This window comes from Cygnus olor, chromosome 6 (genome assembly GCF_009769625.2).
Source record: "Cygnus olor isolate bCygOlo1 chromosome 6, bCygOlo1.pri.v2, whole genome shotgun sequence".
In the NCBI taxonomy this organism is placed as follows: Eukaryota; Metazoa; Chordata; class Aves; order Anseriformes; family Anatidae; genus Cygnus; species Cygnus olor.
Genome location: NC_049174.1, coordinates 37989446 through 38003869, shown reverse-complemented (window position 1 = coordinate 38003869; position 14424 = coordinate 37989446). Strand labels below are relative to the sequence as shown.

Genomic DNA, 14424 nt, shown 5'->3' with positions numbered 1-14424 from the left:
AGTATTTTTTAGCTATTTAATTCAGTTCTGTATTTCAAAGAATAAACAGCTCTCTTAGAGAAAGATCGGGAATACATATCAGGTGCTTTCTTGGCTGAATGACACGGACAGCTTGCACGCTTATGGCCACTTTCATTCGACCTGATGTGGTTTGGCTACGATTGTATCAAACACATACTTTGACAGATAACCAAGCTGAAAAACGGAAATATCAAAGGTTTTCTTTCCCGCTTAAGAAATTAACATAGTATTACCTTTCAAAAACTCATACTTTGTTCAGCCAACAGTCGTCAAATGAAATAAACATTTTTGATCTGTCCCCTTTTACCATTAACCAGTCCAAGGACAGTACCAGTGGCATACCTGCTTCCCCTCAACGTCTTCACTGATGAACAAATCAGGAAATCCCGCTACACTCTTCCAACTGAATACACAGTTTATTCAACCATTTAATTACCAGCACAGCAAAATTATCACGATAAAGGCAAACACAGACTTTGCACTCCCGCTCCCTGCACCCCAAAAAGGTTACTTTGAAAACTTTTATATTCCTAGTATCTGCTTCAATCTTGGACAACAACTAACTATTTAATGCAAGTAATAAAGAACATTGTATAACACGTGGACATAAACTACCAGGTTAGCCACAGCCTTCCAGGGTTGAAGTAGCACGGCATGATGCAGAAAAACAATTTATTTGGGCAAGAGACAACAACTGAGGTCTAGGTGTGTACAAAAGTGCACGGATTTTATTTATGAACAGGGTGTAGAAGTTAAGAAAAGCAAGAGTCATAACAGGAAGGAGGCCGGGATGGTTTTGTTCGGAAAAAGGGAGATATATTTTAGGCTACCGCTCTTTTTTCTTTGTTTTATTTCTGAGTATCTGGATATTAGCAGGAAATAGGCATACTTTTCATACTGGCAAACTCAAATTTAGAAAGTAGGTAAGTAAAAGGAACCCATTTAAAAACAGTCATCATATATTTCCAAACAGTCAAACATAGGGGGATCCTTTTAAAAGGAGACATACCTGCTTCAGGACTTGTTTGATTACAGCTGCTAGCAATGCTGTTTGGTATCACTGGAGTGGAGGATGCCTGGATTCTTGACTGAGGTGGGTTCGGATGTAATGAATTTCCTAAAGCCATTCCTGACTGACTGAGCATCCCACAGCTCCCGCTAGCCTGCATCTGATTTATTAAACCTGCGAGATGGTTGGCTGTGCCTGGGCTAGTACCATGGACAAAGTTAGTGTTTGTGTTCTGGCAGTGCAGACCTTCCCCTCGTAACGGTAAACTCTGCGCCAGCGAGTTCTGAAGAGCGCCAGAATTCATACTGGTGTCTGCGAAATGCATCTGGTTACCAGAGCAAGGCAAAACAGTATTTGAGCTCCCACAACTGGTGGTACTATTGCTGCTCATGTGAGAGCTTTGACAACTCATGGACTGAAGTAACTGGGACATAGAGCTGATGGGAAACGAGCTTTGACTTTGCTTCCTTATCAAATCAGATCCAGCTTTGGAAACTCCAGAACTCTCCAACTGAGACTGTCTCAGCAAACTCAACACCGTGGTGGTTGGCTGCTTTCTTTTTCTCAGAGGATCTTTTTGCTGAGACATCAACTTATCTCTCAGTGCTGCTCGACCACTTTGCCCTTCAGTCGTTGGTAGAAGCACATTGGCAGCAGGAGGGAACATGGTATTTAAAGTGCTATGTCCTTCGTTGTTGCCACCGCTGGCAACAGGTCCAGAATTGCTACTGCTGTTATTGTTGTTACCAGCAAGTTTATTTTGATTTGCTAGCTGTGCTTTGGCTGCTGCTGAGAGTAAACTACTTGCTGGAAAAGAGGCAGCATTGTGCTGGTTCAAGATCTGATTTAAAGGCATTCCCAGCAAACCAGGCTGACTCTTCAAAGAACCGCTTCCAGCCGATGCAGTAGGAAAAACTGCATTGTTTGGAGGATTTAATACATTACTCATTCCAGCAATTAATGGGTTAGGGATGTCCTTGTATTGATTAAGTCCATCGTGCTTAGTGGAAGGGCTAGATGGCATAGATGGTCTTGGTGACCCTATTGTTGACCTTGGGGACCGGGGAGGAACTTTCATACCAGTACAAGATGACTGCGGTCCTACTGGAGGCAGCAGGAAATTTCCATGATCTGATGACGTGGAAGAAGAACGTGATCTTTGGGGAGAAGCCTCGATCCTTCCAATCCCGGATCCCATCATATGAACGGGGGACGTCACTGGCGAAGGAGACAGGGAGGTTGAAGCTGAATGTTGAACTCTTTGAACGTGACTTCCATGGTTCATGTGACCGGGTTTTACCGTTGGCAAAGGAAGATTACTTGGCAAAGGGACGACAGCAGGAGGCATGCTTACATTCATCACGGGTACCTGAGAGTGGACATTTGAATGGAAAGTAGTTGGGTTAATGATAACAGGATTCTGATTGACTGGTTTGCTAGGAATAGGGTCAAGTATGCCAAGTGGATCCTTTTCTGATGTTAATGGCTTTTTCTGAAGAGCACAAGAAGGTGGAGGAGGAGGTGGGGGCGGACCTTGGGGTGGTTTATGGTGGAACATTGCTCGTGGTATTTCCATACCAGTTGAAAAATTACACATGGTTTTTTTCATTACAGGGCTTTTTGTGGTCAAGGTTGGGGAAAGAGGTATATTAGTCCTTCCAGCCATTGCACAGGATGACTGTATGGGAGAACCATGTAGCATTACTGATGGTGGAGACAGAGGTGTCCTGTTCATGTGAATAGGACTTGAGTTGGGTGCTCCATGAAAACTGGGATTGTTCCTTGTGAAAACATCAGGGCTTCCAAGTGGGTCAGTCCTAGGAGAGATTGAGCCATCTCCATATATCTGCGATCCTGATGAAGCTGGACTGGGCATCCCACCATGACTGCCACGATATGGAGACTTCTGTCCAAGTTCATTACTACCCAATCTCTGCCTAGGATAGACAGAATGAAGTTCTTGTTGCTGGCTTCCAGCCATTTCTTGCACATAAAGCCTACCCATGGCATTAGATGCCCCAATCATCAACTTGAAAGGAGTCTTACATTCTGGCATCACAGAATTTGTAATTCCTTCATGTGATTTATTCCTCATCGATCTCGGAGTTGCTGCTCGAGTAGGAACTACCGGAGTTGCACCTGGTATTAGAAACACAAGAATTACTATTTTGAAGTCTGGTATCACACATTTCAGTGCACAACTACTGTGTGTGAAAACATTCATAAAAGCCTTTTGGCTAAACTTTTCCTTAAGCAGAAATAATGGCTAAATCACCAAACCGTTTCTGGAATGGTGCACACTACCCTACTGCATACTGCAATTGCACAGACCACAACTCCATTTTCCATATAAAGCCTGCATAAATATGGACATCTTTAGATCTTGTGCTTCTTAGGTTTAAGCACGCTTGCTAGCCACATAAATGTATTTCAGCACTATCTGTCCACAACATCAATTCCTGAAGTTATTTTATTTTTATTATTCCCCCCTCTTTTCAATCTTCTCTCTAACCATCGATCATTTCCAGTGTCCTACACCTGAATCTCCAGCATCATCACTTCAGCTACAGCGCCAGCTAGAAGAGCTGGCAGAACTATCGCAGGGAACAGGAGCCTCTGGCACCATCTATTGAGTATAGGAGGAACAAGGTCCAAGAAGGGTTTAGACTAATTTCCCCTTGCCCTACAGACAAAAAGTCCTGCCCCAAATGTTGTACCTGATGAGGATGAATGGGGAACTGTGCCATACAACTTTGGCCTGGATTTCTATTCAGCAGAGCACTTAATTGCACAGATCTAAGAGGACATGGCTGAGCTAGGCAGGGTGCAGAGTCCCTGCTGCTCTGCATCACTCACTGGCACTGCAGGCACCGCGTGTCAGTCTTCTGAGTTAATCTCTTCTTGGGAACTGCTTTGCTAAAAAGGTGAGCACATTATATAATGTCCTGCAATATTTCACTGAATTAAGGCTTTTCCTGCAGCTTCTGCAAAAAAATTAATTTGGTATCAAGTACTAAATTCAAGAATGGGCTTTACCTTTTATATTTGTTTTCAGGATAAAGCCTTTGAGGGTATTTATATGTGCACGTGTGAACCCCTATGCTATGGAAAAAATTACTGTGTTGGGACTAGACCTTCCAACATGCACCAGATTACTTTCCTTTTCTACCCACTAATATCAGTTTTGTTTAAGAAATAAATATTTTTTCAATATTTTATTTTCAGAATACCCTTCACAGGCAGCTCCAAGTCTGATGGACTTTCTGCCAGCTTTACTGCTCTGGGAATTTGTAATTCAGTTTGCAGTGTGAGCTCAGCAAAGGAAAATGAATACATTCTTGGCATGCAGCCTCTGAATATGCAAACTTAAACTTGAGTAGTGAGCTACATTTCATGTTCAAATGAATTCAGAGGTACCTTTAAATTCCCCTGCTCACAAGAACTCAGTTCCCTTCTTTCCTTCTCTCTAGCCATAGGAGACAAATGGCGCTGAAAGTCCTGCCTTCATTCTATTTACTCAACCAGCTACATCATGACAGAAACAAACACGTTCCTTTTCTCAAAATATAACTTAAGTCTCATTCTGAGGAGAAATCTCAAGATTGAACTACAAAACATAATATGTACAGGAACCCTCACATTTAATGCTTGACCTAAGCATATGAACAAACTTACGTGCACACAACTGAAATGACATTCTGTTTACAAAGGCAATTGTGTTATTCTTCACTTGATGGACAAAATTCTGATCAATAGAGAAGATGTAATGAGTACGTTCATATCTTAAATATGTATGTTTCCCCTCCTTAATTTTGCCCTTTATTTTTCAAAAAAAAAGAAATGTAATTTAAGTAGAGATAATAAAGAATAATAAAAAATAATAAGGAAAATGCATAGTAATTTGGGAAATTGTACTATTCAGTCTTAAAACAAATATACATTGCAAAAAAAATTGAAGTTTTAAAATCATATAAGGCAATCTCAAAGTGCAACAGTACCTCAGTACTATGAACGTCACTGGTATCTTAGTACTGTCTACATAACTAAAATGATTTATTTTTATATCCTTAAAGTTTTCCACTTTTATTCAGGCCACAGAGGGCTTAGCAACTAGCCCACCATTATTACAGCAATGCAAGGATGCAAAGATCTCTCAGAATATCAAGAATCATTTCCCAGATGTTGTAGGCATCACAGTATATAACCATAAACTTACAAAGCTCTATCTTAAAAGTAACTTCACTCCTTCATCCTAACTACTTGGATTTGTAAGACTGCTTCAGAACCTTTTCTTGTAATCCTCAGAAAGTACCTGATTTTCATTTTTACTTTTCTATGCAACTCTGGTTTTGTATCTGTTTCTTTCAGTGATAACTTTGTCCTTTAGTTTAAGTCGCTTTCTGGTGGCCATTCTCTTGATGTCTTTATTGACAGCGACTATCTCCTTTCAGGCACCATTTTGGTGGGCTAAACAAGCTAAGCGCTTTTAGATGACTTTCATAAAACAGGTTTTGCACTTGCTTAATAGAAGAGCCTCTGCTCTATTTCAGTTTGAGTGCCTCTAGCGAGAACAGCAGCACAGGAAGGCAGCAAGCATTCAAAGACATTTGTACTTCTCTGTCTTAGAATCACATTGATCTGCACCGTACTGCCATCTGGTACTGCCCACAGGCATCTTTGATCAGTTAGTATATCTAGGTCTTCTTTCTCAATAATTTACAGCTAATAGCTTTTTTCACTAGTCCCCAGGTGAATAACCTTACAATTAACAGGATTTGTTGCTATACCTTTCCTTTCACTCCAGGTGATCCCCCAGTTTTTCAACATTTGGATCTTCTCGTGTTTTGATAGCACCTATCAGTTTCATCCATCAACAAATTACTTCATTTTTGTTGATATGGATAATTAAAATGCTAATCCAGGTTGGTCCTAACAAATAATCCTAGAGAAATTACAGTGGAGATCTTCTCTAGCTGTATATTCTGCCTTGCAATACAATTTCCCATTTAGCTAAGTCCTTAGCCACATTCTAATCCCTTTATAATCACTTTATTCAGCTTCTCTAATTTCCCATGTGACAGAGTATCAGACATATTACTACAGTTCCAAAAGATGAGAGCTAATGTATTTTCTTTGTCTAGAACAATCTGATATCTTTTCCAAGAAAATCGTGCTCTTAGTCTGGGATGACCTGCTTTTTAGACTCATTTTCTACCTACCTATATCTTTGTAATTACTACCTCCATTTTCAACTTCAATGTTTACTACTGCAATTACAGATAGGTAAGAATTTTGGGGGTGTTCTTGTATAGTAATTATAAATACAAAATTAGTTAAATAAATAATCCTGCATGATTTTACTCACTTGTTCCACCACCAGGACTGGTTAGAACTAGTGAAGGATGTGGTGCTTCCATGCTTTTATGAAGTGTAGCCACAGCAATAATTTTCCTTTTATGTATGCATAGTTTGGTGACATCTTCGTCCGCTTTAACATCTTCAGCAGTCCTCTGCTTCACAGCAGCTCCAGGATCAAAATTAAAGACCTGAGAGTAAAAATTCCAACATTTAAAATAATGATTATAGCCAGCAGGCTCCCCAAATATACCTAAACCAACAATTTTTTACATGAAATTAAATTTTTCTCCGTTCCTTAGAGCAGCTAGATAGGTCCTACATTGTCCAGGAGATACCTTTACAGCATGTTTTGAAATAAAAAAAGAGCAAATATATTTATACTAAGCCATCAGAGCCATAGAAGTTGTCATTTAGCAACAGAGAATTTTAACACCCCCCAGTATAAAGGGGAGGAAGGGAAAAAGGACTATGGGTGGTTGAGATGGCTTTGAGTTTAGAAAGAAAAGAAGAGTTACAATTTGCATGCAGATGATAAAATTGTGTTTTTCAGGGTGTTATAGTGATTCAACACCTCTTGGAAATATTATGAAAATTACATTTAAAAGTACCTGTTATAACTACATACATTTATGTTTACTCTAAAATACATAGGGTCAACCCAACCCTAGCAGCTAGTTAGGAGTCTTCCATAAACCAACTCCTGCTGAAGCTATCATGTACGAGCCTCACACATCAACACAGTGCTGTTGACGGTAGGTTGCCAGTTTAACAGGAAAATGTTCAACCACTATAAAGACTGAGCCAGATCTTTTCCATGCGGGGAGAAGGCAGAAAGGAGATCTATTTAATGGTTTGCATTCTATGGTCAATCTCTGGGCATATAGCACTTCTCTCATTTTATATAGATGATGAGAACAGAAATTAAGTCATTAGCTGACAGAGCAGAAATTCATAATCCAAACAGCACAGAAATCCAGAATTATGATTTCTTTACCTTGGGAAGAACAAGAGGACATTCTAGGCCACACTTGCATGTTCCATCAGTCAGCAAGTAAGTCTTCACCTGCTCCAAGCAGGATAATAAAGACCCACTGGGACTGCAAAGAAACAAAAATGAAAAATTCAAGCAATTTGATAGGTCAGGACTTCTATCAACCATTCTAACAGCTCACATAGACAGGGTTTGACATAAGGCACCTAAGATTTCATATTTAGTTTCACAGTACTTCCTGCTTTTAGTCAAGAACTGAGATGACATGCATCAAAACCAGTAAAAAATAATTAAGATTTTAAAAGAAGATTTTACTACAGAAAAACAAATGTGGCAAGTGCAAAGGAAGTAATTGAGATTACTGGTATTTACTATTCACATTACAGTCCTGCTTGAAAGCTTAACTACTGCCTAACGACACTAAGATGATTTTTCTCCAGCTTCTCTCCCATAAAGTGCAACCCACAGGCGGACTGCAGTCCCCATGGACCTCCTCCCTTTCCATCCCATCCCTGCAGTTCCATGGAGGCATGACAGTCACCTGTAGTCGCTAGGACTAGGACCTGATTTAACAAGAAAACATGACAAACGTGTTTCAAGAAGTGTGAGAAAACCCAGAGAGAAAAGGGGGAACAGTAACACAGCTGTTGTGGCTGGGTCTGTTAGGTGCACAAACGATTTAGTTTATTCAGCAAAAATTTCGACCCTCAGTGAAAGTGAGCATTCCACCAAGAAGCCAGTCCGGAGAGTCTCTGATAAACGGCCCTCGGACTTCTCTAACTCCCACCAGAAAATCATTATCTCCATATCCAAAAATAGGACACTGGAATTTCTGTTATTACGGCAAAATCACTAATTCATAAGGTGAAAAAAGTTCTCATGTCACAAGCCTCTGACTTCCACACGGTCCTTTATTATGTAGCCATCTAAACTGTTTATCAGGGAAAGAATACAGTAATTTGTGAGGACTGGCTCCAACACTGCTTCTTAATGGCAGCTGTGAAAAGCCCTTATTTTAACCAAAACAACTTGAGTGGAATAGTTTGGGATGTGGAAACAGCCAAGAGTCAAAATTCCAAACGCTGATGAACTTTTGTACTTAAAACCTCATGTATAAACACCTAATTATGCACTACAAGGCCTAAGCCAGCTATAAAGCAACATCTGCAAGTGACATTTAGAGTTATGGTAACAGTTTAAGTAAGCAACTCATTTGCCAGCCCTGCTCTGAAACGGTCATTTTAGGGAGAATCAGTTAGGTCGAATATGTGTAACAGGGACATTCTGAAGATAAAAGCAATCTAAAAATAATGGTGGAGGTGTGGAGAAAAGTGACTTATAGGCCTGAGGGCCAAGCCTTCACACCCTGAGTACGCACACAGGGGCATATGCTTGCCCCGGCGAGGTTCACAGCTGGATAGGTAAGAGCTTCCCGCAGGAGAACACAGGCTGACGTTTCCTCCGTACTACCCCATCCACGTGCAACATCGCTAAAGGAAAGTTCTGTGATGCTTAAAAAGCTCATTTTAAATGGCACCTCTGGGATTATGCTCTGGAGTTAGGATGCCACTTTATTGGTTAAAAAAAGAGAAGAAAACAAGTCCCATTTTGCAGCAAGAACTAAGATCCTGTAAAATTTTGCCCATCGGTGCTCCCCTGGCCTGGACCAGAGAAGTTTTCCTGCCGTCCTCAGAGGGGGATCGCACAGCAGCTCAGCTCAGCGCCACACAGAAAGCGTAAGGAGAGCATCCAAAGCGTAAGGAGAGCATCGCCTTCGGGAGGAAACACCACTGCGCAGCCACTGACGTGCAGCAGCTCAGCTAATCCAGACGCTAAGGCCACTGGTTATTTCCCAGTAATGCTATACCATTAGAATCCATTCTTTTTGTGTTTCTAGAAAAAAGCAGTTTTTAGTAACGTTCCTTTGTGCACAGTTCTCTCAGTTTATTCCACCGGAGTATTCACAAACAGTAACCCGAAGAAGAAATCCAGGTACCAGCGGCACTGTTTTACTAAGAAATCACTCAGCCCCGTGCTTTCACCAGGTAATAAAACCAATTAATGGATTTTATTCAGAGCACCTGTTGACAGTTGATGGAACAGCATGTATGCTTTACAAGGAAGCACAAATAGAACAAGTCCTTGTTCAGCTGGAATCATCCATTCCAGTTAAATCACGTCAAAGCTTAATACATACGCTAATTTTCCCTTGGATAGCTTTTGGGTCAGTATTGTCTGGCCTCTCCTTCTCTCAGTAAATGCTGTGAATATTTTCAGGGTGGGTGCTCATTCAGAAGGGCCGTGCAGCTCTAGAGCAGCTAATCCAGAGAGGCTGGGGAAACTCAGCCCTTGAAGATGCAACTGGTGAGACCAACAGCTGACCTGACCGACTGCTGCTCACACAGCACATCCAGCAGGAGGCTGGATTAGAGGACTTCATCCTCTAATCAACCCGTCCTCATCCTCTACCCAACACTTCCTACTCCATGTCTTTCATCGAATAAGAACACGGATGACATCAAGTGCATCATCTAGCCTTCCATTAAGTAGAATGACTTACAGAAGGCTACCAGCAAACCAACCACTGGATTAAGGAGGGGAAGAAACAAAACAGCATAGACAAAACTTACAGAGAGGGCAGAAATAATACCAGCTTCCCCACGCTGAAAAAGACAACTGGTAGACTTGATTAACAGAGTCAAGTCAACTAGAAAAAAAAAAAAGCAAAGTTTTGCATACGGCAATTCAGGACAGAAATATTATCAAAGTCCTCCTGAACAAAGAGAACATACATAAAAAAATGACTGAAGAGTAAATAATTGTCAGATACCAAAATTTAGTAGTTTATGACTTGTAAGACATGCTCTCGAAGAAGCAGCACAATCTTCATGGCCTGCTTCTTACAGCTGTACAAAATCAAATTCAAAAACAGGTAGGATCATTAGGTAGGTATATAAAAACACCAAGGAATTTTATGTCCTGATGCCTGCAGATAGGGATGACAGAGGGAAAACAAAACGAACCAAAACAAAACCAAACACAAACCAAACAACTGCTTTTTTCTCACTGATTCTTAACTAAGGCAGAGGCTCAGTAAATTATAGCTATAATGAGAAATACAAGGGGAAGGCAATTTATCTTTGACATGCGTATCACTGACACGGACTTTGTTTGATTCTGCTAATTGCGAATATAAACAAGAAATCCTGGAATGCATTTGATCTTTTATGGTGGTTTAGTGTAAGACTGGAGTATGCTGTGACTCATTAAAGAATTTTGTATTGTTAATATATAAAAAGTTGTATAGAAGTGGTTATTTTAATCACAGAATAGTGGAATAAGATTAAGCAAGTAACAGATTGATAGTCATTTAGATTCACGTAATGTAAACCTGATGTACCTACATTTTCTTAAAGCTAACTTTGGTCTTTTTCCAATAACATTTAATTTGTAGTATGTTTATCTGAACACACTCATTTAATAGTAATTTCAATACGTTTTTTGTGACTGTTCCAGGATGAAGCAAAAAAAAAATAAATCCAATAAGCTAACAGAATAAATAAAATACCTAAAACTTTGGTTTTAGGCTTTCATTCCTGTTTTTTCTACACCAGAAATGGGAGGAATCTACAGAAGTCAGTCAGTCGGTTCTGTGATGAACACAGAACCTTCACAGGGTATATAAAGAGTGATGTTTTCTACAGCTACTCGGTAGTTACCCCACTTAACTTCCTTTCAAAATAGAGTAAGTAAACCAGAAAAGTATAATGGAGATCTGGAACTAAAATGCAGAAGAGACCACAGAGAAGAGTTACTGAATGTCAGGATAAAGTTGCATGCTGCTGCATGAACTGAGCCGAAGGCTTGCTGCTGACAGAAGAAAGTCCCAGTCTATCTTACCTGCCATGAATTATTTGCATGCCTGGTCGCTGCTTTGAACTTGACCAGCAAAGGTTCTTATAAAAAGCCAGTGCTGGTGCAAGGAAAAGGCAATGAGAGAGATTTCTCATCATCTTAGGTGTGACATAACGAATCCTCTGGCTAGTTTCATTGTAAAAGGTTTGAATAATAAAGGCATTAAGTAAGGTTAAATCTGCTACTGCTCAGCTTTAAAATCCACATGACAATAATAAGTAATAAAGAACTATTCATGCCTAAAGCAAAATGTATATTAAGGATATCATATTTTCAAGACCAAGCGATATTAGATTTGTAATGACAGAGTATGTGTTATGGGCATGCAAATGGCACAGCTCAAGTGGACTCCACTAATATCATCAGAAAGAAAAGTCTAGCTCTTCCAAAAGAACAAGGCCCTGAAATCTTTGAGTACAGAAGACTAGCCAAGTTACTAATTTACCACATGTTGTGGCAAAACTGCAATGAAAACAATGACAGTAATCACTTGAGATAAACTTACCTGATATAGAGCACTCCACTTTGGTCCACCCGTCGCTGCCAACCAACGGGAACTTGCACTGCTGGTGGCCCTCCATCCGTGTCCCCTCCGTCACACTCCTTTCCACCATTCATTTTTCTGTTTCTGTTTATGAGTCTTCAAAGATATCAACAGTAAGATGATATCCTTTTACTACATGTCATCATGGCCTCCCAAAGAAGGCCATTCAGTACACCTTTCCCCAAATTGTACAAAGTGCATTGGGAGGCTCCAGCTCAGTTTGAAACCAGGTCCTTAAAAGTGGCCATTTTTGTTAATGAGTCAGTTTCCCATTATAATCCACATTAAATATGCAATGTTTAACTCCTTATATATTCATAAGGATGAACTATATAGATAAAAATTAGTGCTTCCAACTTGGGAAAATCATAATTCACCAATCCTTTGTTACCTGTCAGAAAGGAGAATGGGGAAAAGGAGAATTTCTAGTTCAACAGCATGGCTCCAAGCTTGATGACTAAGATAACTTGTATTTTGTGAAAGCTCGTCTCATTTTTATAAATATGAGTCAGATCTAATACCTCCAGGTATTATACCCTTTATATGCCACATTCTTTTTGTTTTCTTTTTATCTTCCGTTCATTATCCAAGTTCTCTTCTTGAGTTTCTTTCATGACTCCCTGGCTCCAATAAAACAGCCTGAAAAATACAGATATAGAAAACACATGAGCCATTTGCTGAAGTCTTTCAGCCCAGCTCAGTAACTCATGAAGATGCATACAGCTGCATCCATTTAAAGAGCTTAGAATCAAAATTTTAAATGTCACTGAAACCATCAAAATAAGGCATACAGTAAAAATACAATCCTGCTAGCAGACTCTATTTATATGTGAATGCAACTGAACTACATCTTAAATGCCAAGACAGTGCAACTGTTATTAAATAGTTAATGTACAGTTTGAATGAATTAAGGGATATCTTTTAACTGAGTAGTTTCACATATGCTTCTATTCAAAATTATCAACAGATGACTAGCTCGATTAATGCCCTTTGAAAATTGTTTATAAAACCGAATGCATTTAATGTGAAGGAAGCTGCATTAACGTTGATAATATCAATAAAAATGGAAAAATGTTACATTTAGTCTAGATGAAAATAATAATTTCTTTAAAAAACTTGTATAATAAAGATGGAAAAGTCAGCATCTAGGGATTTGTTAACTTTAGTATCAGAATCTTCAGGTTTTTCTGCACTGCTCTCAGCATACCTATGAAAATATTTGAGTACCATACGTAATAATTTCCCTCCGTATTATTCTGCTGTATGAGCAAATCTTCATTAAGGTGGTTCAGGATTACACAAACTATGTTATCCTACCAAACAGTTTTTCAAATAGACCAGATGTGACTTAACTCTCAAGACTGGAAGTTTTATTAAGGTAGACATACACAGAATTTGCAATTTAAATAGAAAATGTCATAAAAACCATGTCTACAACTCAAAAAATAAAATGGCATTGATGACTACTGTAGTAACGACGTTAATGAGTTTTATTTGGGATTGTACATCAATTCTCCCCTCTTCCTACTACTAATGTTATGCTGCTATTTAAAAACATAGTAAATGTTACTATAGACCTGATGGATTTTAATAAGAAAAATTTTCTGAGATAGAAGTGGAGCATTAAGACTGAGGATTCTAAAAAATTTCTGCAACAACAGTACCAACAACGTGCTACGTCAACGTGTAACAGCAGCTCCTTCCTTCCAGACCGCTAGAAGAAGGCTCCAGAGACATAAATATGGTCCTTGAAAACATTCTCCTAAGTACACTTAACACAGTACATGCACTTTAGATGTGCTACTTATAAATGCAACTTTCAGAAGGTGACATAAAAAAAAGACATTTTCAAAACTGAGGTGGAGTAGGAAGGAGCCAGCTTCACATATCCCCCTGGCTAAGGCGCTGAAATCTAAAGACAGACTGCAATTTGCTTCAGGACCAAGCGTTCCTGCATAGCCCAGCACCGTTTTCCAGAGACCTGTTTCAACTTTCCTTTGGTCTGGAGCACCCTAACTGTCTGAAACTGAGGCGAGGATGAGAAGCACACATGATTAAAGGTTTACAGAGGTAAGATCTGATTAACAGCCTGGAGTTGGAAAGACGGCACATTTTTCCAGGTTATATTTCCTAAGATGCCCAATGGATGCAGGGCGTTCTGCCCCCTGCAAGCACTGGACAAATCCCCGCAGCTCTTCCACAGCAGCGGAGCTCCCCATGGATGGGGCACAGGCGAGGAGGTACAAGGTAGGGAAGGACGGAGCGAAGGGCACATAAACCACCTTGCTCTCTCTCACAGGAGAACAATACATCCTTTGATCTTCGGACCTGGTCAACAGAAATGGGATTCAGGAAGCCCCTGGCAAGAGTTCAAGCGTCTTGAGTCCTGTCAGGTTTTCAGTTTAGAAGTTCTTCTTTGGCTACCTGATTGGTTTTATCCTGATTAAGGAAGTAACAGAGGATGTTTCACCACAAACAAGGCAGAATTTACGTTTCAGCACTATTGCTGAATGGCGCATTGGCAATCCTAGCACAGGTCCTGTGTAAGGCTAAAATAGGTAAATAATCTCCCTGTGTTTTTATCGA

General features: G+C 39.9%; 1 protein-coding gene across 13 annotated transcripts in view; it reads right to left on the bottom strand.

Annotated features, from left to right (window-relative positions):
* Nucleotides 1-14424, bottom strand: part of MBD5 (methyl-CpG binding domain protein 5) — a 137353-nt gene that overhangs the window by 33242 nt on the left and 89687 nt on the right. For 8 of the 13 annotated variants that reach the window (XM_040562119.1, XM_040562121.1, XM_040562122.1 and 5 more), the window contains 4 exons: nucleotides 11800-12477; nucleotides 7383-7485; nucleotides 6396-6576; nucleotides 1031-3169 (listed from right to left, as the gene is read on the bottom strand). In XM_040562119.1, the coding sequence (XP_040418053.1) occupies nucleotides 1031-3169; nucleotides 6396-6576; nucleotides 7383-7485; nucleotides 11800-11912 (2536 nt within the window). In that variant the 5' untranslated portion in view covers nucleotides 11913-12477. The remainder of the gene's footprint in view (nucleotides 1-1030; nucleotides 3170-6395; nucleotides 6577-7382; nucleotides 7486-11799; nucleotides 12478-14424) is intronic. The other 5 variants (XM_040562117.1, XM_040562114.1, XM_040562118.1 and 2 more) reach the window with 3 other exon arrangements.